The sequence below is a fragment of the Wickerhamomyces ciferrii genome, contig 00029 (assembly GCF_000313485.1).
Source record: "Wickerhamomyces ciferrii WGS project CAIF00000000 data, strain NRRL Y-1031 F-60-10, contig 00029, whole genome shotgun sequence".
NCBI lineage: Eukaryota > Fungi > Ascomycota > Saccharomycetes > Phaffomycetales > Wickerhamomycetaceae > Hansenula > Hansenula ciferrii.
Genome location: NW_011887711.1, coordinates 46,116 through 71,853, shown reverse-complemented (window position 1 = coordinate 71,853; position 25,738 = coordinate 46,116). Strand labels below are relative to the sequence as shown.

The window sequence follows — 25,738 nt, the reverse complement described above, 5'->3', positions numbered from 1 at the left end:
ATTAAATCTCTGTCTAGAAAGAGTAGTCTCTGTGTAGAATTAGTGTCAACTTTAAATATCTTCTGTCTACCTGCCTATGCTTTCTCCTACAATTCATCAAATCATCAAATCATTTCATTAAGCAATAAACAATAAACCAATAAACCATTATCCCATTAAACAATAGATTATTCACTTCTTTGTATCGTCCAGTGTCGGTCTGTGTCCTGAGTTGTTGATCAACGGGTTCTTTCCTGGTTGTTGATGGTGTTGGTGATGTTGCACTGGATTCACTGCGTGTGGTTTGTTTATTGAGTTGAGTTTGACTTGTTTGTTTCCTAATAAAACATGGATTTCTTCATTATCCAAAGGATCCTTTTGACTTTGATCTTGTTGATTCTGTTGATTTTGTTGATTCTGTTGATTCTGTTCACTCATTCTCTGTCTAACTTTGTCTTCTGTCTAGTCTTCTTTGTGTTCTTCTGTCTAGTTCCTGTCTAGTTCCTGTTCAAGTGATTTCTTCCTTTCGTGGTTCTTTTTTCCCACATAAATTTAAATCTGAAACCAGCAAAAACTAATTTGTACTAGAAATTATCAAAACTACACCAAAACAACCAGAGAAAATGAGTTCAGAGTGAGTAGAGTCAGTCATATTCTCATTAAATAACATACTAACATCATAGTAAACTACTGGATTGGTTAAAAGAACTTGGATTAGATCAATATCATGGAAATTTCCAAAGTGAGTATTAATTCCATTATGCAACAAAGATCTGATACTAATACTTCTCAAGATAACTCAATAACTTTTGATGATTTACAATTCTTAGATTCATCTATACTAAAAGACATTGGAATTCATAAAATAGGTGATCGATTAAAATTAGATATTGGTATTAAATCAATAAAAAATTCAAATTTAATAAATTTAATAAAACCTGATGAAATATTTAATGAAATTATATCGAAAAATCCACCAAAAAGATCAATTTCAATACCAACTTTAATTTCAAATAATCATAATTCTGAATTTAAATTAGATCCACCTCCTTTAAAAAATGAAAAATCCCTTGTTTCATTCATTTTACAAAATGGTAGTACAGTTAAAATTAATGTTAGTGGTTGTTTTAATGCAATTTCAATAAAGAAAAAATTAATTAAATTCTTAGATTTACCAAACAAGACACCAAGTTTTTATGATTCTTATTTAACTGATATAAATGGTAATTTACATTTATTATTTGATGTTGAATTAGTTACAATATGTCATTCAAATGATCGTATTGAAAAATCAAGAATATTATTTTGTCCAAAAAATGAAACTCCCTCGTCAGATGCTATAGAAGTTTCCAAGAGATATATATCTCGTGAACCTAAAAATTTGGATAAATTTGAATCCCTTGAGGTTGATCAATCACAAGATAAACAATTTAGAAGTATTTTTGGACAAAGACCTTCAAGTCAATTAATTTCAACAAATATTTCACAATATTTCCCTGAAACTAATCAAACTAAATTACAACAAACTATAAGGAATTCTGTTAGATATTCTATAAGAATGTCCACAATAGGAGGTGGTGGCGGTCAAAGAAAATCTACAGTGGGGGATATACTTGTTGGTAATAATAATCAAATTGATCGTGCAAGATTTTCAACCCTTGGTGGCTCAAATTCAAATATTGGAACTATGGATTCCCTTAATTTACAATCTTCAATGGATAAACCAAAACAAAGATTTTCATTAGCAAGTTCTATAGATAGTGATCGTACTTCTAAAATTGAATTATTTAATCCAGATTCTGATAGTGATGAAGATGATCAAGATTCAACACATCCAGATTATATAACTCAAACTTTAAATAATGTTGATTTATCATCAGGTCCAACAAATTGGTTAAAAGGTGCAAGAATTGGGTCTGGTAGTTTTGGTACTGTTTATTTGGGTATGAATTCAATGACTGGTGAATTAATGGCTGTTAAACAAGTTGAATTAAGACCAATTTTATCAGATGAATCACAAAGTGGTGGTGGTAATGGTGGTAATGGACAGAATAATGGACAAAATAATGATAATGAACTTCATCAAAAAGTTATTGAAGCTTTACAACATGAAATGACATTATTAAAAGAATTACATCATGAAAATATTGTTACTTACTTGGGTTCAAGTTCTGATGATGTTCACCTAAATATTTTTTTGGAATATGTTCCTGGTGGATCCCTAAATACAATGTTGACAAATTATGGACCATTTGAAGAACCATTAATTAGAAATTTTACAAGACAAATCCTAATAGGTATAAATTATTTACATTCTAAAAATATTATACATAGAGATATAAAAGGTGCAAATATCCTAATTGATATAAAAGGTGAAGTTAAAATATCAGATTTTGGTATTTCTAAAAAATTAAATCCATCAAATAATAACATTGCTAAAAGAGCTTCATTACAAGGTTCAGTTTATTGGATGGCACCCGAGGTGGTGAAACAAATAGCAACAACTTCCAAAGCAGATATTTGGTCAGTTGGTTGTTTAATTGTAGAGATGTTTACAGGTAAACATCCATTCCCAAATTTTAGTCAAATGCAAGCAATTTTTAAAATTGGTACTCATAATACTCCAGAGATTCCCAAATGGTGTACCCAAGAGGCTAGGGATTTTCAAGAACAATGTTTTATATTGGATTATACCAAAAGACCTGGTGCTTCTGAGTTATTGAATCATAAGTTTTTAACTTCTTTGATTGGAAAGTGAATAGGAAATTAAATGGAAAATAAAATGGAAATTGTTTAGTTTATATAGTTTTCAAATTAATTTGTAGTGGACGTTCCGAATTTTTGATTTCCTTCCAAAAAAAAAAAATTAAAAATTTGAGATTTCAGAAAGTAAACAAAGAATTTTACCAACAACAATATCAACATCGAGAAACAACTTTGAATTCAATTTGATCTTGATAAGATCACATATCATTATGAGTTTAGAGAGTTCCAAAAGACTCATTGATTCATTAGAACCCAGAGATCATGATGGTGCTTTAGATCAAAGAAAACGTATACGGATCAATAAAGATGATGAAATTCAATCAAAAAGAAAACATAGTGATTCAAATTTAGAAATTGAAATTAATAATCAAATCATTCAAAGACCTCCTATAATACCACTTAGACCTAATCAAAGATTAGAATTGTTTAAAAAAAGACAAAAATGGAGACAAAGTAATTTTTATAATTCAAGAAATTTTGGTTCTAATGTTGCTAAAAAATCTAATGAAATTTATAATAATTCAAATGCTCTTGTATCAACAAGTAAATCAAAATATGTTGAAGCTTCAACTCAAACTGATACGATACCAAGTTTACAATCACAAGGTCCAGTTTTGAAAAAAATTAAAACTGATAAAATTAAATCAAATTCATCAAAATTTGGGAAATTTTCTGGTGAAATTTTATATGACGTTAAAGAAATTAATGATGCTAATGGTATAAGTCCTGTTAAATTCCCTGATTCTAAACCAATCCAAAATAAATCATTACCTGTCTCCGAGGGAACTTTGAATGCTTTATTAAATAAGAAAACAACACAAGTTGAAAAAATTAAAGAACAAAAGGAACAACCAATAAGTGAACCTGTTAAAGAAATAAAAGAATCAAAATCTACAATTGGACCAAGTGCTGGTTTTAATTTCTTGAATAATAAAAAAATTGAAGAATTAAATGATGAAAATTCATCCAAAGTTGAATCTCAGAAACCAATTGCTCCAGAACGTTCATTTTCATTTGGGAATAAAACTACAGAAATTAAAGAAACTTCAACTCCAGCATTTTCATTTGGTTCAAAAGTTGAAGATAAACTAACTTCAAAACCTTTTTCATTTGGTTCTAACCAGGATAAAAAATCTTCAGTTCCATCATCTTCTGCTTCAACTGAAGGAGGGTTTTCATTAGCTACAAAGACTAATGATGAAAATTCAACTCAATCAAAACCATCATTTTCATTTGGTTCTAAGCCAAGTTCAAAAGATGATGATAAACCAAAACCAAGTTTCTCATTTGGTGAAACAAAGAAAGATGATAAATCAAAACCATTATTTGGTGAAACAAAGACTGATGATAAACCAAAACCAAGTTTTTCATTTGGTGAAACAAAAACTGATCTAAAACCAAGTTTTTCATTTGGTGCTAAACCTACTGAAGAATCATCCAAAAATGAAGCTCCAAAACCATTTAGTTTTGGTAGTGTAGCTTCAAAAGATGAATCAAAAGGTGAATCAAAGGATAAACCAACTTTTAGTTTTGGTGGTTCCAAACCAGATGAACCAAAACCTTCATTTTCATTCGGTTCAAAACCAGAAGAACCATCAACAAAACCTTCATTTTCATTTGGTTCAAAACCTGAAGAATCATCAACAAAACCTGCATTTTCATTTGGTGCATCATCTACAGGATCTTCATTATTTGGATCAAAACCTACAGAAAAGAAAGATGAAGAATCCAAAGAACCTTCAAACCCAACATTTTCATTTGGTGGTGCTCCAAAAGCATCATCTGAAGAACCATCAACTAAAAAACCAGCATTTAGTTTTGGTGCGACATTAGATAAACCAAAAGAATCAACAGAATCTGAAAAACCAAAATCATTATTTGGTTCTACTGCTTCAACTGGATTTAATTTTGGTTCAAATTCATCAACAATTTCAACTGATCAAACAAAATCTGAAGAACCTGCAACTAAAAAATCTACTTTTAATTTTGGTGAAACCGCAAAACCTTCATTTAGTTTTGGTACCCCATCTAAACCAGATTCATCAACCCCTGCACCAACAAAACCTGCATTCAGCTTTGGTGCTGCTCCTGCTGCTACTTCAACTACAACAACACAAGAAAATAAACCATCATTCAGTTTTGGTGCCACATCACAACCATCTCAAGATAATAAACCTTCATTTAGCTTTGGTGGACCTTCTGCTGCACCTGCGACTGCTAAACCATCATTAGGATTCAATTTTGGTGGTTCAAGTGATACAAATAAACCAGCACCATCAAGTGTATTTGGTGCTGCATCATCAACAACAAATAATGAAACAAAATCAGCACCATCATTCAATTTTGGTGGTATTGGATCAACACCTGCACCTGCTTCAGTTTTCGGTAATACAACATCCACAAATAACGTTGCTGCACCAGCTTCTTCAACTCCATTTAATTTTGGTTCTAATGCTCCAGCTCCAAATCCTGCTTCAGTTTTTGGTGGTAATAATACCCCAGCTGCTAAACCAGCTTTTAATACTGGGAATAACGTTAATTTAAATTTTGGTGGTTCTACAAATAATAACCCAACTGCAATTTTTGGTGCTCAAGGTAATAATACCCCATTTGCTGCTCCACAACAATCAGCTTTTGGTGCTCCACAACAACCCAATGCAGGTGGATTTGGATTTGGTGCTTCTCAAATACCTGCATTTGGTGCTGCTCCTGCTAGTAGTACACCTTTAGGTAGTACTCCTGGCGCTCCTGCATTTGGTACACCTGCTGGTACCCCTTCTCAACCACAATCAAGAATTCCAGGTAGAAGAATTGCACAAATGAGAGCTCCACGTCGTCGTTAATGATATCCCATGTATAGATAATTCACGCCCTGTATGATACACTTAAGGAAAATTGAGCTACAAAGATGTAGTGTTTAAAGAACTGAATACATTGTAATGTACGATTAAATATTATACACATGATGCAACCAATTACTAATTACTTGCAATCATTTTCATTAAAATTATTAATTATTGGTCATTAAAATAATATTGTCTAGGTTAAATTATCTAATTTTTGAACTTCCAATTGAGATGATTGGAATGACATTGGTCTATCTTCAACTTTTGTATGTAAAGAACTAACTTCAGAAATATTTTCAAAATCTTGAACCATTTTAATTAAACTTGGTTCACCTTGATTTAAACCATATTGTGCTTGAATTGGTAATTTCTTAGAAACAAAGTGATCAACAACTCTTTTTCTTTGTTTAACTCCTAATCTTGAGTATGGAAATCCTTTTGGTTTTGTGAAAATAACTATATCAATCACTAAATAATGTGTGGAAAGAACTTTATTGAAAATAACTGGGACTAATGAAGATAAAAATCTTCCTCTTGATGAATCTATGACTGCAATTACAAAACCACCAGCTTTGAAAACACAACTACCTCCTGATCTAATATCAGGATGTGATCTTTCAATTGATTTTTCAACATCAGATGCAAAATGTGATAAACCCATAGATTCAAATGTATCAGCAATTTGACCTAGGACAAATAATGGTTGAAAATCAATTGCCGTTGATTGATCAAATCTTGAAACATTATGTAAGAATCCCAAATCACCAGTTCTAATATAATTCAAACTATGGTCACCTCCTTCAATTTTTGCGTTAAATTGATATTTCTCAAAACTTTCACCACTCTTGTTATTCAATTTACTTAATGTACCTTCAATATTCCCTTCTGAGCAAACCCAAATTTCACCGTATTCACCAACTTTACACAATCTGCGTGTTTCTGGATTAACAATTGCAATTTGAGTACAAACTGGAACAATACCTGAATCTTGAAGATGAATGGCATTTGGATTATTTGATGGATTAACAATGGAGATTAAACCTAAACGTAATGCATCTGGATCAATCCATAAATCAATAGCATCGAATGCCAAGTATGATCTTGAAGTAATCATTGGATTGAAGTTATGAGAATAAATATGACTGATCGCTGATGAGCTTAATTTAGTTGGTGAGAATTGAACAGCAACATTCTTAATCAGATTAACATCAGGTCTACCATCATAACCAATCATCAAGTTTTTAACTCTATCCAAAACAAAATCTTTGGATTTAACTCTTCTTAAAGCATATTCCATCATTTGAGGTGTAACATAAACATCTTTAACTTTATATCTAGCAAGAGTTAAAAAGAATAATGAGGGATTTGTGGCAAAATCTAATGGTGGAATAATATAAGTTGCTGATCCCAAATAAACACCAATGAGAGCACTTTGAATAAACCCAATACCTGATGTATTACGAACACATGATATCACAGGGTTTTTACTTTCTAATTGACAAGTTTCTTTCATGATTTTGCAAATAGATGAAATTGTCTTATGACTGAGTTTCACTGCGATACGACGACCATCTTCAGTGAAGTTTAACCAAATCAAAACAGTTGAGTTATCTTCAACGACTGATTTAACCTTGTATATAGTATCAACTCTTGATTGAAGATTCGAAAGTGAAGCACTTGTTTTAGCTTTTGAAGTATTTCTCAATTTTATAGTTTGATATGCATTTGACTCTTTCAACAAGGGTGAAACTGGTTTGTTTTTCAAAATTGTTTCAACATCACTATTGACAAAAATAGTCTTTACTTTATAATCTCTAATGATACTAACAAGAATTGGGATATCTTCATTCAATCTGTTAACATCAACTGGATTTAATGGAATTGGAATCATACCAGTGATCAAACAAGCATAAACTGCTGTGACAAAATCTTCAGATAATGTAAACATTAAGATTATATGATCACCAACCCTCATTTTATGCTTCTTTACCTTATCTAAAATTAAAGAAACAACACCTGCAACTCTGTTGTCAAATTTCTTCCAACTTGATTGTTTAGCAGCTGTTCCTCTTGAGACTGTGGAAAAGGCAAGTTCATCAGGTTGATGTTTAACTCTCCATTGTAAAATTTCCAATAATGAATCAAAATCAGTCAATGGTTTTTTTGTTCTATCATCAATTGATGTATCACGGAAATCTAATCCTGAGTATTGATCCTCCATATCGTGTAACGATAAATGTCTTTGATCAGATACGATTTTACTCCAAATACTATCTAAATAGAATTTTGATCTTGGAACTTCTGTGATTGATCTTTTGATGTTATACTTGATATAAACAGATGCTAAAGTACCTTCAACAAATTGTCTTTTACACAACATATTAGCAATACCAGGAATCCCACTCTTGATTGTTCTTGGTAATGTATCTGGTGGTAAAATTAACACACAATATGGACGAACATTATGATATCTTTCAAGAACAACAAAACTCTTTGATGCAATCATATCAACTTCTGGTATATCAACAATACCACTTTCAGATGGTACTGCAAATGCACTTTCAATAACAACAACAGGTAAATATTCATTGTTGATCAAAATATCAAAAGCAGATGAATCTGAAACTCTTCTTTGAGGGATAGCTCTTGCTAATGTGTAAGCTAAATGATCAGAATAGTGATATTTATATTGAATATCATCGGATTTTATGGTTTTATTATCAATCCATGTAACTCTTTGTCTTAATCTATCTTCATAAAGACCTAAAACATAAACTTTACCATTATACGTAAAACCAAGTAAACCTGTTCTTAAAAATTCCAAGTCTAAAAATCCTTCATGATCTCTACAACGAGCATGGAAAATATTTTCTGTACCTGTTGGTAAACCCCAAAATCCACCTGGTAATGAAACACTATCAATACAAATTTCACCAACTTCCATAACACCTGAAAGATAACAAGTATCAGGATTTACAATAGCCAAAGTAGCATCTGGTAATGGGAAACCAAAAGATCCAATTCTAATTAAACCTGATGATCTAAAACTTTCAGCAATAGGTGGTGGTCTATCTGATACTACTTTGACTGTATTAGTTGTCAAGTAATTTTTATCTATAAGAACTTCTGATAAGTTGGAAACTGACCTTGCCATTGAATCACCATCATCAATCAAGGATTGATTCAAAGTGGCATTCAATTTATGTTCTTCACCTAACCAATCTCTCATTGATATAACCATACCACCAAATTCACTTAATGTTAACAAAGGTGCAACAACATTATCCACGTTTTTACAACCTAATGGTTTTAACCAACGATTCGTTAGGATTTCATGAAATTCACCATCCACAATAGAACTATAAATCAAACACCATTTTAATGTCGAAAAATCAACTTCTTTTTTGGAAAATTTCCTCGTGTACTGTGGGAATGATTGATAATTATAAACAACTTGTTTCAAATTCAAATAATCATTTAAAAGAATAGTGACACCAAATCTTGTTATAATATTTGCATATAAACCTGCGATATCTAATAAACTTGAAGGAGTCCAAATCATTAAATTCCCAGAAAAGACATTCAATAAAGTACCAACAATTAACCCAACTGATTTTCTTGCATCAAGAATATTAAGCATAACATTTCTAGTTCTAGTAAATGAAATATCAGATCTTTTATATGGTTTACCATTATAATTTGGATTTGATGAGAAAATATTTGTTAATGAATTCATTTGTTGCATTATAGTTTTATGTGAAATAGCAACACCTCTTAGTTCACCATCTGGAGATTTAACAAATTCTATATATGCTAAATCTGGTACTTGTAATGCAGGTGGGTCTTGTTTCTTTTGAGGATGATATGTACCAAAATCAGTTGTTTTCCAGAATTCTAAACCTTTTGGCCATTTTATTTTAGAAGTTGCAGTGACTTTTTTATCTAAATATTCTGCAACTTGTTTTGATGTTAGACATAAATGAGATTGTGTTTGATTCATAATTTGTATAATTTCATTTAATCTTAAATCTAATGTGATTGGAACAGCAACAACACCTGCTAAGAAACATCCAAACAATGCAATTGTATAATCAATAACTTCAACATTTTGATATATTAAACAAACCCGATCATTCTTATATAGACCTGATTTATCTTTAATTTGTTGAGCCACTTTTTCTGCTTTTAAATATAATTTTTCCCAAGATATGGTCACAGTTTCTTTACCTTTTGAATCAACAACTATTATAGCTTGTTCTTTTGGATAAGTTGAACTTCTATGCCTTAGAATAGTACCTAACGTATCAAATGATTCTGGCCCATTAGGCTCTGAACTCAATACTCTAGGATCCAATGGTTTCTGTAATTCGGTTCCAGATGTAGGAGGTGTTGATTCTTGTCTCGATAGGGCATTTGCCTTTGATGAGTCTAGTGAAATTCCTGTTAATCCTGAATTGACACTATATGCTCTATTATGATGGTTTGGGTGATCAGGTGTTGAAACTTGAGTATTGGGCGTTCCATATTTGGACAGTATCAGTCTCTTCTTTTTGATATAACCTTTTTCAGTCAGATATCCCTCGCTGAATTCATTATTCAGTTCCTGTAGTTCTTCAACAATATGCTGAGGAAGCCCTATTGGAATTGAAGGATCCATTTTATTTTGTTAAGCGCTAGCTTCCTTGTCAATTCCTAAGCGACTTCTTCCTTATTTTGTTGACAATGGCTTATTAGACGAGTTAGCAAATATGTTCGAGACAAGAAATGAAGCAAAAGCAGCCAGTCTATTAATTGTATAGTTTCTATTGAATTAAACAAGTTGATCAAAAAAAGTTTTGGTTTTACTCTTAAATTTTGCATGCTTTTGTTTTGAATTTCCAATTTTCCAACAATTCGTGGTGGGATTTTTCTAAATTTGTAGTCTGGATTCTGCAGATCTTCTAGGCGGGTCAGGGGTAATTTTCCCTGCCTAATGCCTATTTCTTCTCCCTGGCTGTCGGTCCGTCCAGTGGCCGTCTGCCTCTCTGTCTACGCTCAATGCTTAGGCACAGAGCAGCCTAAATTTAGGCTGGCTCCCCCAGAAAACAGCGCGAATATCCGATCGTGAAATGAGTAGCAACACATAGGGATTAATTTGGAATTTCAATTTTGGCACATAGTTGTAACTTTTGCATGAATATATATTTCAGTTATAAACAATAGCTGAATATATTTGAATTGAATTAAAGATATAATGGTATCTGAAGATTCTACTGATTCAGCAGATACAAACAGACAACACACTGATCACGGTGCAACTGATAACAATAATGATCATCAACATCAAGACAATGGACCAAAGAAGAGTTCAAGAGTAGTTGGTGGTGGTGGAAGTGCTAGTGGTACAAATCAATTCCCTAATGATAGTGAAAGACAACCTCTTTTATCACCAGACGATCCAGGTGTATCACCTTTAAACGTGTCAAATGTTAAGATTGCTAAGTTATTATTGAATACATTTTCATTCTTATCAACAATATGGTTCATACTATTATTATTAAGTGATTTTGTTTCAATACCAGGATTAAATAATAAAGGTCGTTCATTCTTGGAAATAAATTTTGTTCTTGTTTCATTATATTCAACATTAACTACATTAGCTTTCTTCAAAATTCCTTCAAAACTTGAAAGATTATTAGGATATATAACTGCTGGTGTTATTGGATTTGTAATAATCTTATTATTATTATTTCAAAGGGAACAAATGGGTAAAGTTGGTACTTTAAGTGCATTATGGGCATTCTTGACGATTATTTTCACTTCAATTAGTGAATACTTGGTTGAACAAGGTAAAATTCATGAAGAGATTAGACTTACTGGACGTGTGGAAACAAGACGTACATTAACTGAATGGGTTGTGATATTTATAAGAAATGTTTTCAAAACTGTTTTATTAATTTATGTTTCATTCATTAGTTTAAATGTTATCTTACATGTTTTTGATACTTTAAGAGTAAAACCATGGGGTGAACTGGTCCCAGTTGAAGAAGATTCATTCAGATTACATCTTTCATGTTTTGGTGATGTATCAACAAACGAATCATCATCACAACCAATATTATTATTAGAATCAGGTCATAATTCAAATGAAGAATTTAGTGAATGGGTTGAAGAATTATATCATTTGAATAAAATTGATAGATATTGTATTTATGATCGTCCAGGTTTTGGATTTTCAGATTCTTCACCATCACCAGTTTCAATATCAATTGTGAGTGAATTATTAAGTGAAGCTTTAAGGAAACAAAAAATTAATGGTCCTTTCCTTCTTGTGGGGTTTGATATTGGTGGATTATATTCAACAGTTTTCGCTTCTCATAATACAGCACAAATTGAATCCATATTATTAGTTGATTCATGGCATGAAGATTTATTATTAAAAGATCCAAATAGTAAAACCAAAAAAAGAGAACCTTTACCAAAAGGTGTTTCATCAATGGGACCTGGGGCAGGTTTGAAATTATGGCTTCGTGGATTTTTTTCACCATTGGGTCTTTCAGCTCAAGCTTCATGGTTATTTAAACATCATGGATCAAGAGATCGTATCTATGGACGTGATTTACATGTCCAGGGACAATACCTTAGAGCAAGATTACAAGAACAAATCAGTGCAAGTGTATTATCTTATAATGAAGTTATTAGTTCTAAGAGTTCCTTGGTTGATATACCAATTTCTGTTGTTAGTTCTGATTATGTTATTAAAAAATCATTGAATTGGGGGAATTGGCAAAGACAATTAACTAAAATTAGTTCAAATACAAAAGAATGGAAAATTGCTGATGGTGATCATGAAATTTGGAAATCTCCAAAGGGTAGAAGTGATTTACAAGATGTTCTTTTGAGGTTATTAGAATGAATGTAGTTTAAAATTGGATCACCTGAATTTATATTGATTCTAATGATTGACTACATTTTATGTTTTTTGTATGTTTTTTCTAATGAATGAATGATATATTGATAAAACTAATGTAAGAACCAAGCGAATAAAATTGAAAAAATGAAACCAATATTCAATGAAAATGAATTAGAAAAAAAAAACTTTAAAAATGACCAAATATGTACTCCCCAGAAATATCTAAAAAAATGAAATGTTGTTGTGAATGAATCTATATGAAATAAAAATCAATCAAACCACTAATGAAAACAAGTGTAATGATACAATTGTAATATGAAATAAATGCCGAAATAAACGATGAAATGATATGTAATGCAAAGAAATGTCCGATATTTTAAGAAATAATACTTTATTCTTCATTTGACAGTTCTTCTTCCAGTATTAAATCTTCAGCAGAACCTGAACTATTAGATTTATTTTGATTCTTATTTGATCCAACATTAGTAGGACCATTATTCAGATCATCTTGACTTGCATTATTCATTGATTCATCTTCAGATTCAGAAGATTCTTCATCTTCATCCAGATCAGCTTCTAAATCACAAGTTTCACGACAATTTGGACATAAAAATTGTGGATAACTTTTAACAACAATTGGTCGTATACATTTATAATGCCAACAATGAGAACAAGGACTTATGAAAACAGCTTGACAAGGTTTAACTTTTAATAAACATATAGCACATTCACTTAATTCAGTTGAGTTATTATTCAGTGCTAAAGTTCTTAATCTTTCATGAGCTTCTTTATTAAATTGATTTGCTTTTCTTTGCCATGATTTATTCATTTCAACTCTCATTTTAACACATTTGAAAATATCCTCTACACCACCTCTAAAATCCATACCTAATTGTAATACATCTCCATTATTTATTGGTGTAATTGCACTTTCAACACTTGCAGGTGATAATCTAATATGATTTAAAAAAGTTCCTGAAGAAGATTTTAAATCTCTAATAAACCAATTTCCTTCATAATCAACAATGAATTCAGCATGAGTTCTTGAAACAACTTTTGATTTGAAAACAACTGGTAAATCTGAACCTGGTGGTGCTTGAGCGGCTTCTCTAACTTTATCAGTATATCTACCTAATGATAATTTAGAGCCTGGTTTAGTTTTCCTCAATACAGGACTAAAATATAACCCAGTTGAAGATGAACTATGATCAATAAATGGAGTTAATCTTATAGAATAAGTTCCATCTGGATCTTGTTTATTTTGTTGAATAGCCAGTGAATTTGCTCTTGTTTGACCTTGTAATAATCTTGAATCTTCGATTGGAGTTGTTGCTAATGCTGAATTATCAAAATAATGTGTAGCGCCCTCCATGGTGATGTTATTTGCAGATTGTGGAGTTGATGTTGAATGTTCATGATTTAAATTTGATGGGGTATGAGATTGTGAATATAATGGTACATTTCCTGCACTATTACCTCTTTGTATATTTACTTGAGAATGTGAATTATTATTTGATTGGTAATTTGATCTTGAAGTTGAACTTGCTCTTGAACGATTTTGACCATTTGAATTCAAATTTGATGAAGAATTATTTCTTAAAGAACTTGTTATATTTGAAAATAGATTTGAAGTAAAATTCCCCAGAGAAGATCCTCTTCTTCTATTTGGTGGAGGGGTACCTTGAGATCCAGGATGTTGTTGTTGAGGTATAGGCTGCGGTAGCGGTTGACCAACTTGTTGTACTGTGGATGAAGATTGTGGTTGATTTTGATTATTCCCATTATAGGAGTTGCCATATGACAGAGAAGGACGTTCTAAACGCTCTGGGCGTTCCAGTGTTGGTTGCGATGCTGAATACATGGAGGAATTTGTGTATAACAGTGGGTGGTGTTGATGTTGCAGTTGTGATTGTGAGTTGACTCTCCTTCTTTCAGTAGTTCGAACTGACTGGTTTTGAAGGGGAAAAAAGATTTATTGATTGGTATTTGGATGTAAAAGGATTTGATTTTTTGATATCAAAGATGGATTTTGGTTATTTTTTTCTTTTTGGTGGCCCTTTGCAAAAGGAATTCGTGATACACTTTTAATGAAGCACAATATGAAAAGATTTGGTGATGAATAATCAAATGATGAGACTATCAAAGGTGGTAATTGTAGTGTTCTTTGGATTTCCACTGTGTATGTGTTGAGTGTTTGTTTTTGGTGGTTTCTGGTGATTGTAGTTTTGTGGTTGTAATAGACGCGTTTTAGCTTGAGACGATTCAACTTTTGGTGTCTGATGTTTTATTTCCCCTATTTTGTGATTTTGATGCTCTCTTCAAACGAACGCTTCAGATTTCTACAGACTAAGAGCCACAAGATATATACCAAGTATTGGAAGAGACAAGGATCCCGTTGATAATTGAAAGGTATAGATGTAGAAAGGGTTCTAATATACTACAATCAATTTGCCGTAACCCACACTTTGGAAATGTTGATTTTGTGTATAATTATAAATGGGGCAATAGAGAGATTACTGCTACACAGCTGGTAAAAGAAGTAAGGAACTGGGTTAAACAAACGAAGAAACACCTAGGTATTAGTTGAAATAACACACATATGGTATCGAGTCTTCTATACGATGAGATAATATCTCATGTTTTCAAAATCTGATCTATATATAAGCCAGTGTTTGAGATCTGTACTTGATGATTTCTCGGGATTTATAGACCATCTCGATTCAATGAAATACCGGTGAAGAAGAAGAATCACAAGACCTGTATAGCGGGTTCCATCAACGACTACCTCCGATACCACCTTATATACTCAACATCAACAACTAATCTCAACATGTCAACATTCAACTATTCATCTGTCTATTGGTGTCCACTATACACTGCAATAATATAAATATAATAATTTTAAGCCAGAAATTTACCCTCCTCTGAGAAGCTCCGCGAAAATAATTTAAAAATAAAATAAAAAAATATTGAATTTACGATTACCTAAATGCTTACATACATATTATATAATCGATTAGTACGCTACTATTTCGCGAATTTTGCTTTTTCTAAATTTTCAAATTGTCGGTAATTGGAGTTTTTTAAATTAGTATGGTGAAGTTTGAACGCTGAATATTTAGTAGTTAAAGGCTGTTATACCATTTATTGAACTTGTTACCAAAAAACTTCAATTTCATAAAGTCTCAAGTGGTTTGAAAGGGTATCACACTTCAAAGAAATTCAATCCGGTACCTATCTAGACTGATATTTACTTGTATTGAAGGCTAATCAAGTTAAAATCTTGGTATTATAATTTTGAACACAAATTCAAAAGATCTTCAAAGTGGTGAAGTTATTTGGAAAGTTAAAAGAATTGATCAGTAAGACATCAACTGTGTTATATTCAAGGCTATCCAATAGATATCACTATTATCATAGAGCCAGATAATCCAAATACTAAATTTTGACTGGTTTCGTTTTGTTTTGTTTTTTTTGACATTCACAAAGAAGAAAAAAAAAAGGGAAAGAGATTCAAGAACATTGTTATATGCCGCTGAAGTTATTTACAAATTTGATCTGAAATTGAATAAAAGAATAATAAACTGGATAATTTCACAATAAACATCGTTGATATAGGATGTCTAGTAATTTACAAAGACAAAATATGCCTAAAAGCAATGGTGGTGGTAATTCAACAAATCTAGTTAATGGATCAAGTATACAATTTGAATATAATAATCAAAATCAATCTCAAATATCAACAAATGAAACTACTGGTACTAAAAAAAATAAGAAAAAGAAGAAGAAGTCAAAGTCTAAGAAATCAAATGGTGAAAACGGTGAAAATGGTGAAACTATAAATGAATTAAGTTTTAATGATCCAGATTTTGTTTATCCAGATTCAAGAATTTTAAAACAAAATTCAAATGGTGATGTTATTGTACAAAGTTTGGAACCTCAACATCAAACAAAATCAAATCCATCATCTGTAAATAATACAATTAAATCTTCTAAAAATTCCAAAAATAATTCTGATAAATTAATACCTGATGATCAAGATGATTTAAATGAACAATTAAAAGAATATTGGTCAAGTCTTTCACCTGATGAAAAGAAAAATTTATTAAATCTGGAAAGAGATTCTGTATTCAAAGTTATGAAAGAACAACAAAGAATCACATGTAATTGTTCTGTTTGTGGTCGTAAAAGAGAAATTATTGAACAAGAATTGAAAAATCTTTATGATAATTATTTTGATGGAATTGATACTCAAGAATTAATTGCTGCTGAATTATTCAACATTAATAATAAGCAACAAAATCAATTCCAAAAACATAAACATGATCAACAAATTAGACAAAATAATTTACAAAATAGAAGTCGAAATGGTTCATCTTCAAATATTCAACAACATCAGCAACAGGTACAACAACATCAGCAACAACTGCTACAACAACAACAAAGAGCACAAAAGCAGCAGCAGCAACAGCAGCAGCAACAGCAGCAAAGTCAGCAGGGTCAACAGAATCAACAAAATCAACAGAACCAAAATCAACAGAATCAACAACAGGCCCAGCGCTCTAATAGATCTTCAGAAACTCAAAGAAGAAATGGTATAATGTCAGTAGCAGAAGATCTTTTACAAAATGATGGTAAAAAATTTCTGGAAATGATGGAAAAATTAGCAGAATCTAGAATACAAAGACAAAATCAATATAATAGAAAAATTGAATCATATGGTTCAAATGCTACAAATAATCAAATTGAAGAAGAAGAAGAGGAAGAGTCACATGATTATGATAATGAAGACGCTTTTGAAGATGATGAAGATGAGGAAGATGAAGAAGTTGCAGAATATGATGATGAAGATGATGAATATTTCGAAAGTGAATCTGAACATGTACAATATCCTCAACAAGGAGTTGATTCTGAATATCTTGAAGAAGATCAATTAAGTGCAACAACTGAAAAAGAACGTCGTGTTTTGATTCAATTACAACTTCAACGACAACGAGAATTACAAAGTCAATTACAAAGAGAAAAACAAGAATTAAGAGTTTTACAAGATGATGCTCTTGATAATATAGATGATAGTGGAGAAACACATTCACATAGTACTCACAATCATGATCATGATTTTGATCATGATGATTCAGAACATTATATTCAATCAAGTTCAAGATCCATCAATAATACACATCAACAACATTCTCATGTACATCCACATCAACATGAACATCAAGGTCATCATCAACATCATCACGGATTAGAACATCACCATCATAATCATAATCATCAACAAGGACAATCAGATATGGATGAAGATGAAGATGATTTGGAAGAAGAATTAGATGATGAAGAAGAGGAAGATGATGAAGCTGAAAATGAAGACTATAGTGATGATGGTATTGATGAAGAACAACAATTGGAAGAAGGTAGACAGATGCTTCAACTGTGTACCACCAAGATGTTGAGACAAAGTCTTTTGGAAGCTTATAAGAGAAAGAAACAAGAAGAATATACCAAAGCTCTGTTGGAAGAAATGGAAAAAGAAGAAGCTCTGAAGAAACAAAAGGAAGAAAAGAAACACCGTGAGAGAGAAAAAAAGAAGGAGAAAAAACGTATTCTACTGCAACAAAAGGAAGAAGAACGTTTGAAGAAAGAAGCTGAAGAACGTAGAAAGGAAGAAGAGAGAGAAGCTGAAAATAAAAGAAAACAACAAGAAGGTATGAGAAAGAAACTGGAAGCAGATAAAAAGAAGGCTGAAGAAAAACGTAGAAGGGAATTAATCAAGAGAGAAAAAGAAGAACAAAAACAAAAATTAGCTCAAGAAAAGAAGAAAAAGCTTGAAGAAGAGGCATTGAAGAAGGAACAAGAAGAACAAAGGTTACGTGAAGAAAAATTAGAAAAAGAAAGAAAAGCTAAGGAAGAAATTGAAATGCAAGAATTATTGAAGAAGCAAAAAGTTGAAGATGAGTTGAGAAGACAACAACAATTGAAAGATGAAAAATTAGCCTTAGAGGAAAAATTACGTTCTGAAGAGTTATTAAAACAACAACAAGCTCAAAATGCTCAACCACAAGTTCAATCTCAACAAGTTCAATCTCAACCACAATTTCCTCCTCATTTACCTCAACCACAATCACAACAACCTCTTCAACAACAACCTTTTCAACAACCTCTTCAACAACAACGTTCACAATTTTTTGAAGGTAGATCTTCTTCAATTGCATCTAATCCAGAATTTCAATTTGCTCAAGCACAACAACAATTCCCATCTACTCAACCTTATGTTCCAAATGGTACAAATCGTTTATTTGAAAATTTGAATCATCAAGCAAATTCTCAATTCATTTCGTCTCCATTAGCTTCTCAGGTTTCTTTAAATCGTCAAAGTCATTTACCACCATTTTCAAGTGAACGTAATGATACACCACCGGGTTTAACAAATTTGGGTAATAATTTTAATGGTTTTGGTACTAATGGATTGGACTCTCAAATACCTATTAGTTTATTTGATACAAATCCTACTGAATCGGTATCACCATGGGGTCAAAGTGTTCGTTTATCTAAAGATATTAATCCTGAAACGTTTAGTCCATTCCCAAATCCAACTGCTGCTGTTATTCCTAATTCTCATCAACAACCTCAAAATCCTCAATCGCAACAACAGCAACAACCTCAACAACCTCAACAATCTCAATTTGCTCCACCTGCTGGAAATGAAAGCTTAAGAAGCTCTATTGATAATTTGACTGATGTGTTTGCAGGTTCTAGTTTGGATACATTGAATGGAAATTACAATTCCAATCTGTTGTCATCTTCAGCTTCATATAAACCAAATATTTGGAATAATACTGATCAACACATTTGGTCATCAAATTCAAATTCAACTGCTTCAAATGGTTTATTACCTCAACCACAAAATTCTAATTTATTGAATTCAATAGGTTCACATTCAAATCCATCAAATGGTTTATTATCTCAATCACAAAATTCTAATTTATTAAATCCATTAGGATCACAAGCAAATGGGATATTAGGATCTAATGTTGCCCCACCTCCTCCACAAGGTCTTGGATTTGCTCAACAATTAGGAACTCAAACACAAGGTGGTTTAAATGATAACGATCCATTAAGGGCAAATTATCAATTACAAATTGCAAATGCTTATAAAATTTGCAAAGACCAATCACCACCATTTGATGAATATATTGATCTTTCCAAAGTTTTAACAATTGTTCAAAAATCAATTCCAGATTTCAATTCTGATTTATTTTTGGAAATGTGTAATTCAAGATCAAATTCTCATAAATTTGAAATTTTGCAACTTGATAATAATCAATATTTCTTAAAAGTTACAGAATTCCATTTATCAAGTGAATTAGGTAGTGCTGTTCCAAGAGCTAATTCTAATCCTTTCAATCATTTCAATGGTGGTAATGATTTTTTTAATGATACAAGAAGAAGTTTTGGTAATGGAAACGCATCTGGCGGTTTGAATTGGGGTAATCGATTGTTGAGATGAAACTTATAGTCATGACTTGTGTGATATTATCCGTTGTCTTTCAAATTATATAATTGTCTACTCACAACTTTTTTATCAATTTCTTTGTATATTTTCTCTAGTATATTACTTTTATTTGCTAAGTATGGTGCTCATTGTAGTGATTTTTGAAGTCTAAACAATCGTAAATCTTTTAATGATAAATCATCAACATTATCATATTACAGGTACTTGAAAACACTGGACATATTAGTCATATAGGTGCACGTCTTACAAGATTATCGATCGATCATCTTGGTTCAACTGGTTCATGATCTATAATTACATCACTGTGGTTAATCAATTCAATCAAATTCTGGTATAATGGTACAATATGTGATTGTCTTCTTCTTTACATTCAACTAAAAATGTTCACAATCCATCAAGCTTATTTTTACTTCTAGACCAATTGGATAGTATTATCCACGAGTATAATTGTAATTGGTACCAAGTTGATCTAATAATTCTATTTTAAGCTGTATACTACATATAGTATATAGTTTGGTACAGCTCTGGCGATCAATTATTGCACTTAACGTTTGATTAATAACCTGTTAATCAAGATGCTTTTTACGCGTGATCTATTCGTATTAGTTTTAGATATGTACAACTACATCACTGAATTCAAGTTCAATAAAGGTAAAGACATTTGGAAAGATGTAGTTCTTGAAGATAGCTACCAGTTTAGGGATCAGCTCATTAGTTAAAAACATTGGGCATTTGAATTGCCTATTATAGGTAACTTAATTAACACATCAAAGCCACGATCGTTTCTCAAAGTGTCAACAATTCGGTACTATACGTTTGAATAATAACACTAGATCTTGACACTGGAGATACCGTTACGTCGTTATTGTCATTATAACGTATACAGATATACCTATACAGGTAGGATTCCTGTCAACAAGCTCTTTAAGTTCCAAGGTCCTCATGCATAACTATCTAAAAGTCAATTAAGCTGGATCATATGAGTACAGTCTACCTATCGATAGAAATCTAATTATATAAAAAGCTCCAATTAAGCCAGCATCTAATCTTAATCTCTAGAATATCATGGCTTTTGATTAACTGTATTGCTATATGAACTTTTCAACGTGTGATGTTAAATTTAGCATCATTTTAGTCCAATGCATGCAGAAATAAAGATATTGTGCATATAGAAAATTTTACCAGATCACAACGGTCCAATAGAAGCACACCACCGCTTCCGCTCGCCATACCCCTGGGGTCCAAACTTTAATATACCACAGGGACCTGCGTTCTCTGTATAACTTCCTAAGCTCACACCATTCAACCTATCATTCTTCCAGGGGAATCGGGTTGTTTTATTGGTTCTTCTCTTCTCGCTTCTATTTTTGGATTGACATTTGTATTCGCGAATCGCTGTATGTGACCGGAACTCGTACCGTTTGGTAAATAGTCGGATCTCACAGGTGTGTTTCGCGTTTGTGAGTTTTTGGGCCTGTAAATAATGTTGGATAGTATTTAACCAGGCAGATATCTGTTCAAGCCTCTACTCTGGAATCTAGAATCTAATTACTTTGGGACAAAGGAGTCGAGCTGATTACTAGGCATATATTCTGTACCGCTATTGTGATATTGAGAGTACTGCTTCTTGCTGCTGTGGTGTACCATAATATAGAAGAGTAATTTTTTGATTTAAGCTCTCGAGAATTTGTGGTTGTATTATATCAAAAAAACCAAATATTCCTTCTTCAAGATAACCAAAGAAAATTCAAAAAGAATTGAAAGAAATTTTAATCATAAACTTGTCGAATCGATATCACATACTAGATAATGTCTTCTGGTGTGAAAAGAAAACTAGTTATTGTTGGTGATGGTGCCTGTGGTAAAACCTCATTATTATATGTTTTTACTTTAGGTGAGTTCCCAACTGAATATCATCCAACTGTTTTTGAAAACTATGTAACTGATTGCAGAGTTGATGGTAAAGCTGTTCAGCTAGCCCTTTGGGATACCGCTGGTCAAGAAGAATATGAAAGATTGAGACCATTGAGTTATTCAAAAGCTAATGTTATATTGATTGGTTTTGCAATGGATCAACCTGAATCATTAGAAAATGCAAAGAAAAAATGGAGTGATGAAGTATCAAGATATTGTCCAGGTGTTCCTGTGATACTTGTTGGTTTGAAGAAAGATCTGAGAGCTGGTTCAAATGATTCTAAGAATAAAAGAAAATTTGTTCAACCTCAACAAGCTGAAGAAGTTGCAAGATTAATTGGTGCTAAAAAATTCTTGGAATGTTCTGCTTTGACAGGTGAAGGTGTTGACGATGTTTTTGAAGCTGCTACAAGAACAAGTTTATTAGTATTGAATGAAAGTTCATCATGTTGTACAATATCATAATTCTTTAGACATTCAACTTATTCCAACAATTTCACTAATTTAAAAACATCATGATAAATTCCATAAACATTTTTTTCAAGGAACTAAAAACTTCATTAGCATTTGCATCACATTAATCTTGACATTCATAAAAGGGAGTGGACCTCTAATTATCACCACTTCAAGTCATTTTTAATCATTTTTAACAAATTTGTTTTTCATTTTCAAAAATCAATTTGTTCACTATTTTATACTTAATTAATTATCAACTAATTAATCGTCACTCATTTAATCTAATAACTATACATCACATCATATTAATCACAAGTGACGATCGTCTGTTTTTCATCACCATTCATTCATTTATTTATATATGAGGCTTATTTTGTCCTTCAAACTAATTTAATATTATACACTAATTACAGTTCAGTTTCAATTTTATTTCTTGTTTTCTTGTTTTTTGTTCACTTGTTTCATTTGTTAATATACATATCATGGATTTATATTTGATATATTAGTCGTTAATCTTTGTAGCCATATTTTATCAATATACACGTTATATGTAGTCTACAATTTGATAAATATTTAGCTATAATAATTCATAAATTCTTAAGCAATAATATACAGCCTAACTAAACGCATATAGCGATAAGTATTCTTTTTTTAATGTACAAAATGAGAAAAACTCTGGTATGAAATCAGTTTGGAATGAGGTGGACCTTTAAATCATAATAATAATAAGATAATGAAAAAGAATATGTGCAAAAAAAATAAGAAAGAAACCATCTTAAGTCACCCTTTTTAAAACAATATATCATATAAGTCCTTTAATAAAAAAAATTATAATAATAAAAAACAAATGCATAAATAAACGATATGAAAACTTTGCAACAATATATAAAAGAAATCAATATTTTGATATTTTATCTTTTTTTTTAACCTCTAAATTTATTCTTTATGTGGAGCTGTGGTTGGAGCTGTTGTTGGAGGTGTACTAGCTTTATCAGAAGCAATACCAGCTGAAGGAACAGTACTTGAGGAAGGAGTTTCACCTTCAGTTGGTTGTTGTAATCTGGCAGAAATTCTTTTACCATGTGGAGTATTTCTAACTTGAGGTAATAATGGTTTTAACAATGAAGATAATTGTTCAAATTGTTCTTCTTTAGCAACATCTAAACTTGTTTGTAAAACATAATTACCAAATGGATCATTTAATAATTTGACTAATTCATCACCACTTTTCAAAATTTCATCAATTAATTGTTTAGATAATGTTGAAACTCTTAAACATTTTTCAATAACATTTGAACCAAATTTATGTAATGATAATTTAACAATTTCAGTCTTGACTGAATCAATAATTTTAGCAATTGCTTCTTTTTCATCTTTTGCTAAAACATATTGAACAACATAATTACCAAAAGCATCTAATGATAAATCAACAGCTGATTTGGAAATAACTAATGATAATTGTTCACATTGTTCTTTAGAACCATGATCTAAACATCTTTGTAAAACACAACAACCATGTCTATGAGTGGCAATCTTTGAACAATTTTCAGATGCAGCATCAAAAATAAATTGAGAATCAGCTGGAGTTAATCTTTGTAAACATTTTTGAATAACATGATTACCATTCAAATCTCTTGATAATGAGACAACATCTGATGAAAGAGATTCAACAATAATTTCAGCTTCTTTTTGTGTATTAATACATTCAACTAATTTTTGTAAAGCTCTTGTACCATGAGGATCTAAAGCAATTGAAACAAATTGTGATGAAGCATTTTCAACTAAAGTAATACGTTGTTCATCGTTAACTTTTTCTAATAATTTTTGAATCAAATAATTACCAAATGGATCAATCATTAATTCGATAACATGTTGATGAATTTCATCAAAAATAATTGTTGAAGAACCAGTATTTAAATCTAATTGTTTTTGTAAGAAACGACAACCATGTTGATCTTTACATAATGAATAAATTTCACCTTGGAAATCAGCTAATCTTGCATTTGCAAATTTTGATGCATCTTCACCTCTTCTACGTTGACCCATATTTCTTCTACCATGACCATGATAATTACCATTGTAATTATTATATCTACGTCCATTTGGACCATTATTACCACCTTGATGATGATGATGAGAATTGAAACCATTATTATCAAATTGGTTTCTATTGTTTAAAGGTGGCCATAATTGTTGGTTTTGTAATGGATGAGGTTGTTGATTATTGAATCCACCATTTTCTGAACGGTCTTGAAAATTCAAATTTGATCTTCTATCTTTATTTTGAGGACCTCCATTAATCATACCAAAATTACCAACACCTGGGAAATTGACTTGACCAGGACCATTTGGACCACCTGGAATTCCACCAACACCTGGAGGAGGAGGAATTTGAGGATGTATCCCATCTGGTGAGAAATTGAAAGGTCTTAATGGAATCATACCCGGATGTAAAGGAGGTGGAGTGTGACTTAATGACTCCATTAAACCTGGTGGACCACCTTGAATAGCACCATTCATATTTGGACTAAATGGTTTTGTTGGCCATGGTTGTTGAGGATGAGGTGAACCCATTGGTTCATTTGGATTGAAGCCAGCATGTAAAGGTTGACCAAACTCATTAACAGGGTTGTATAAGAATGGTGGTAATCTTTGTTGGTGTAATAACATTTGATTAAAATGATCCATTAAAGGATCCATACCTGGTTGACCTTCAATTGGAACTGGAGTTTCACCAGTTGATAAACCTTTAACACCATCAGTTGTTTCACCTGATTCATCTTTACCAGTATCTTTACCTGGAATGATACCAGTTGGACGAGCCCCACCATAATCCAAGTCTAAAGCACCTAAAGCCAAATTGATATCAACTAAATCAGTTGGAATAACAGATTCTAATTGAGAATCATCATCATTACGTCTAAATAAAGGAGGAGCAGTGGCAACAGATTGGTTTAAAGAGTTTGTTGATCTTTGTAATGGAGTTGTTGTATCATCAAACAGCTTAAATTTTGATTGTTGATCATTATTGAGAAAGTTATTACTTGGAGTTGAAACTGAAGCTGATCTATTTGGAGTTAAATGGATACTTGGAGTCAATGGTTCTTGAACTTTTGAAGAATCTTCACTGATTGAGTTGTTAGCAGAATTTTCAGCAGATGATGACATTATGATCTATTAAATTTTGAATAAAGCAAAAAAAAAACTGGGTTGATTGGTTGGTTATATTGAAATTATATGTAAATATCAAAACACTGGAAGTTTGAATTCAAAAGCACGAAAATGAAAACACTTGAAGTTGTAACGAAATAAATATGAATAAAGCGAACCTTTAGAACCTGATTTAAGATAACTCTGTTGTACCTATGA

The 25,738-nt window shown here is 31.5% G+C and overlaps 9 protein-coding genes across 9 annotated transcripts; 5 read left to right on the top strand and 4 right to left on the bottom strand.

Annotated features, from left to right (window-relative positions):
- Positions 1-171: 171 nt before the first annotated feature.
- Positions 172-417, bottom strand: BN7_1335 (uncharacterized protein; the record flags this gene model as incomplete). The annotated part of the gene is made up of 1 exon (XM_011277979.1): positions 172-417. The coding sequence occupies one exon, from the start codon at positions 415-417 to the stop codon at positions 172-174; it is 246 nt and encodes an 81-aa protein (XP_011276281.1).
- A 289-nt stretch (positions 418-706) lies between these two features.
- STE11 (mitogen-activated protein kinase kinase kinase STE11) lies at positions 707-2,737 on the top strand (the record flags this gene model as incomplete). Its single annotated transcript, XM_011277978.1, has 1 exon — positions 707-2,737. The coding sequence occupies one exon, from the start codon at positions 707-709 to the stop codon at positions 2,735-2,737; it is 2,031 nt and encodes a 676-aa protein (XP_011276280.1).
- Positions 2,738-2,954: 217 nt separating this feature from the next.
- On the top strand, positions 2,955-5,588 carry BN7_1333 (FG-nucleoporin NUP1; the record flags this gene model as incomplete). The annotated part of the gene is made up of 1 exon (XM_011277977.1): positions 2,955-5,588. One exon carries the CDS (start codon positions 2,955-2,957, stop codon positions 5,586-5,588), a length of 2,634 nt encoding a protein of 877 aa, XP_011276279.1.
- Positions 5,589-5,784: 196 nt separating this feature from the next.
- CMR2 (Cmr2p) lies at positions 5,785-10,248 on the bottom strand (the record flags this gene model as incomplete). Its single annotated transcript, XM_011277976.1, has 1 exon — positions 5,785-10,248. One exon carries the CDS (start codon positions 10,246-10,248, stop codon positions 5,785-5,787), a length of 4,464 nt encoding a protein of 1,487 aa, XP_011276278.1.
- A 576-nt stretch (positions 10,249-10,824) lies between these two features.
- On the top strand, positions 10,825-12,486 carry BN7_1331 (uncharacterized protein; the record flags this gene model as incomplete). Its single annotated transcript, XM_011277975.1, has 1 exon — positions 10,825-12,486. The coding sequence occupies one exon, from the start codon at positions 10,825-10,827 to the stop codon at positions 12,484-12,486; it is 1,662 nt and encodes a 553-aa protein (XP_011276277.1).
- Positions 12,487-12,874: 388 nt separating this feature from the next.
- On the bottom strand, positions 12,875-14,344 carry BN7_1330 (uncharacterized protein; the record flags this gene model as incomplete). The annotated part of the gene is made up of 1 exon (XM_011277974.1): positions 12,875-14,344. One exon carries the CDS (start codon positions 14,342-14,344, stop codon positions 12,875-12,877), a length of 1,470 nt encoding a protein of 489 aa, XP_011276276.1.
- A 1,758-nt stretch (positions 14,345-16,102) lies between these two features.
- NST1 (Nst1p) lies at positions 16,103-19,993 on the top strand (the record flags this gene model as incomplete). The annotated part of the gene is made up of 1 exon (XM_011277973.1): positions 16,103-19,993. One exon carries the CDS (start codon positions 16,103-16,105, stop codon positions 19,991-19,993), a length of 3,891 nt encoding a protein of 1,296 aa, XP_011276275.1.
- A 1,815-nt stretch (positions 19,994-21,808) lies between these two features.
- Positions 21,809-22,378, top strand: RHO2 (Rho family GTPase RHO2; the record flags this gene model as incomplete). Its single annotated transcript, XM_011277972.1, has 1 exon — positions 21,809-22,378. One exon carries the CDS (start codon positions 21,809-21,811, stop codon positions 22,376-22,378), a length of 570 nt encoding a protein of 189 aa, XP_011276274.1.
- A 927-nt stretch (positions 22,379-23,305) lies between these two features.
- On the bottom strand, positions 23,306-25,537 carry PUF4 (Puf4p; the record flags this gene model as incomplete). The annotated part of the gene is made up of 1 exon (XM_011277971.1): positions 23,306-25,537. One exon carries the CDS (start codon positions 25,535-25,537, stop codon positions 23,306-23,308), a length of 2,232 nt encoding a protein of 743 aa, XP_011276273.1.
- Between the last annotated feature and the right edge of the window lie 201 nt (positions 25,538-25,738).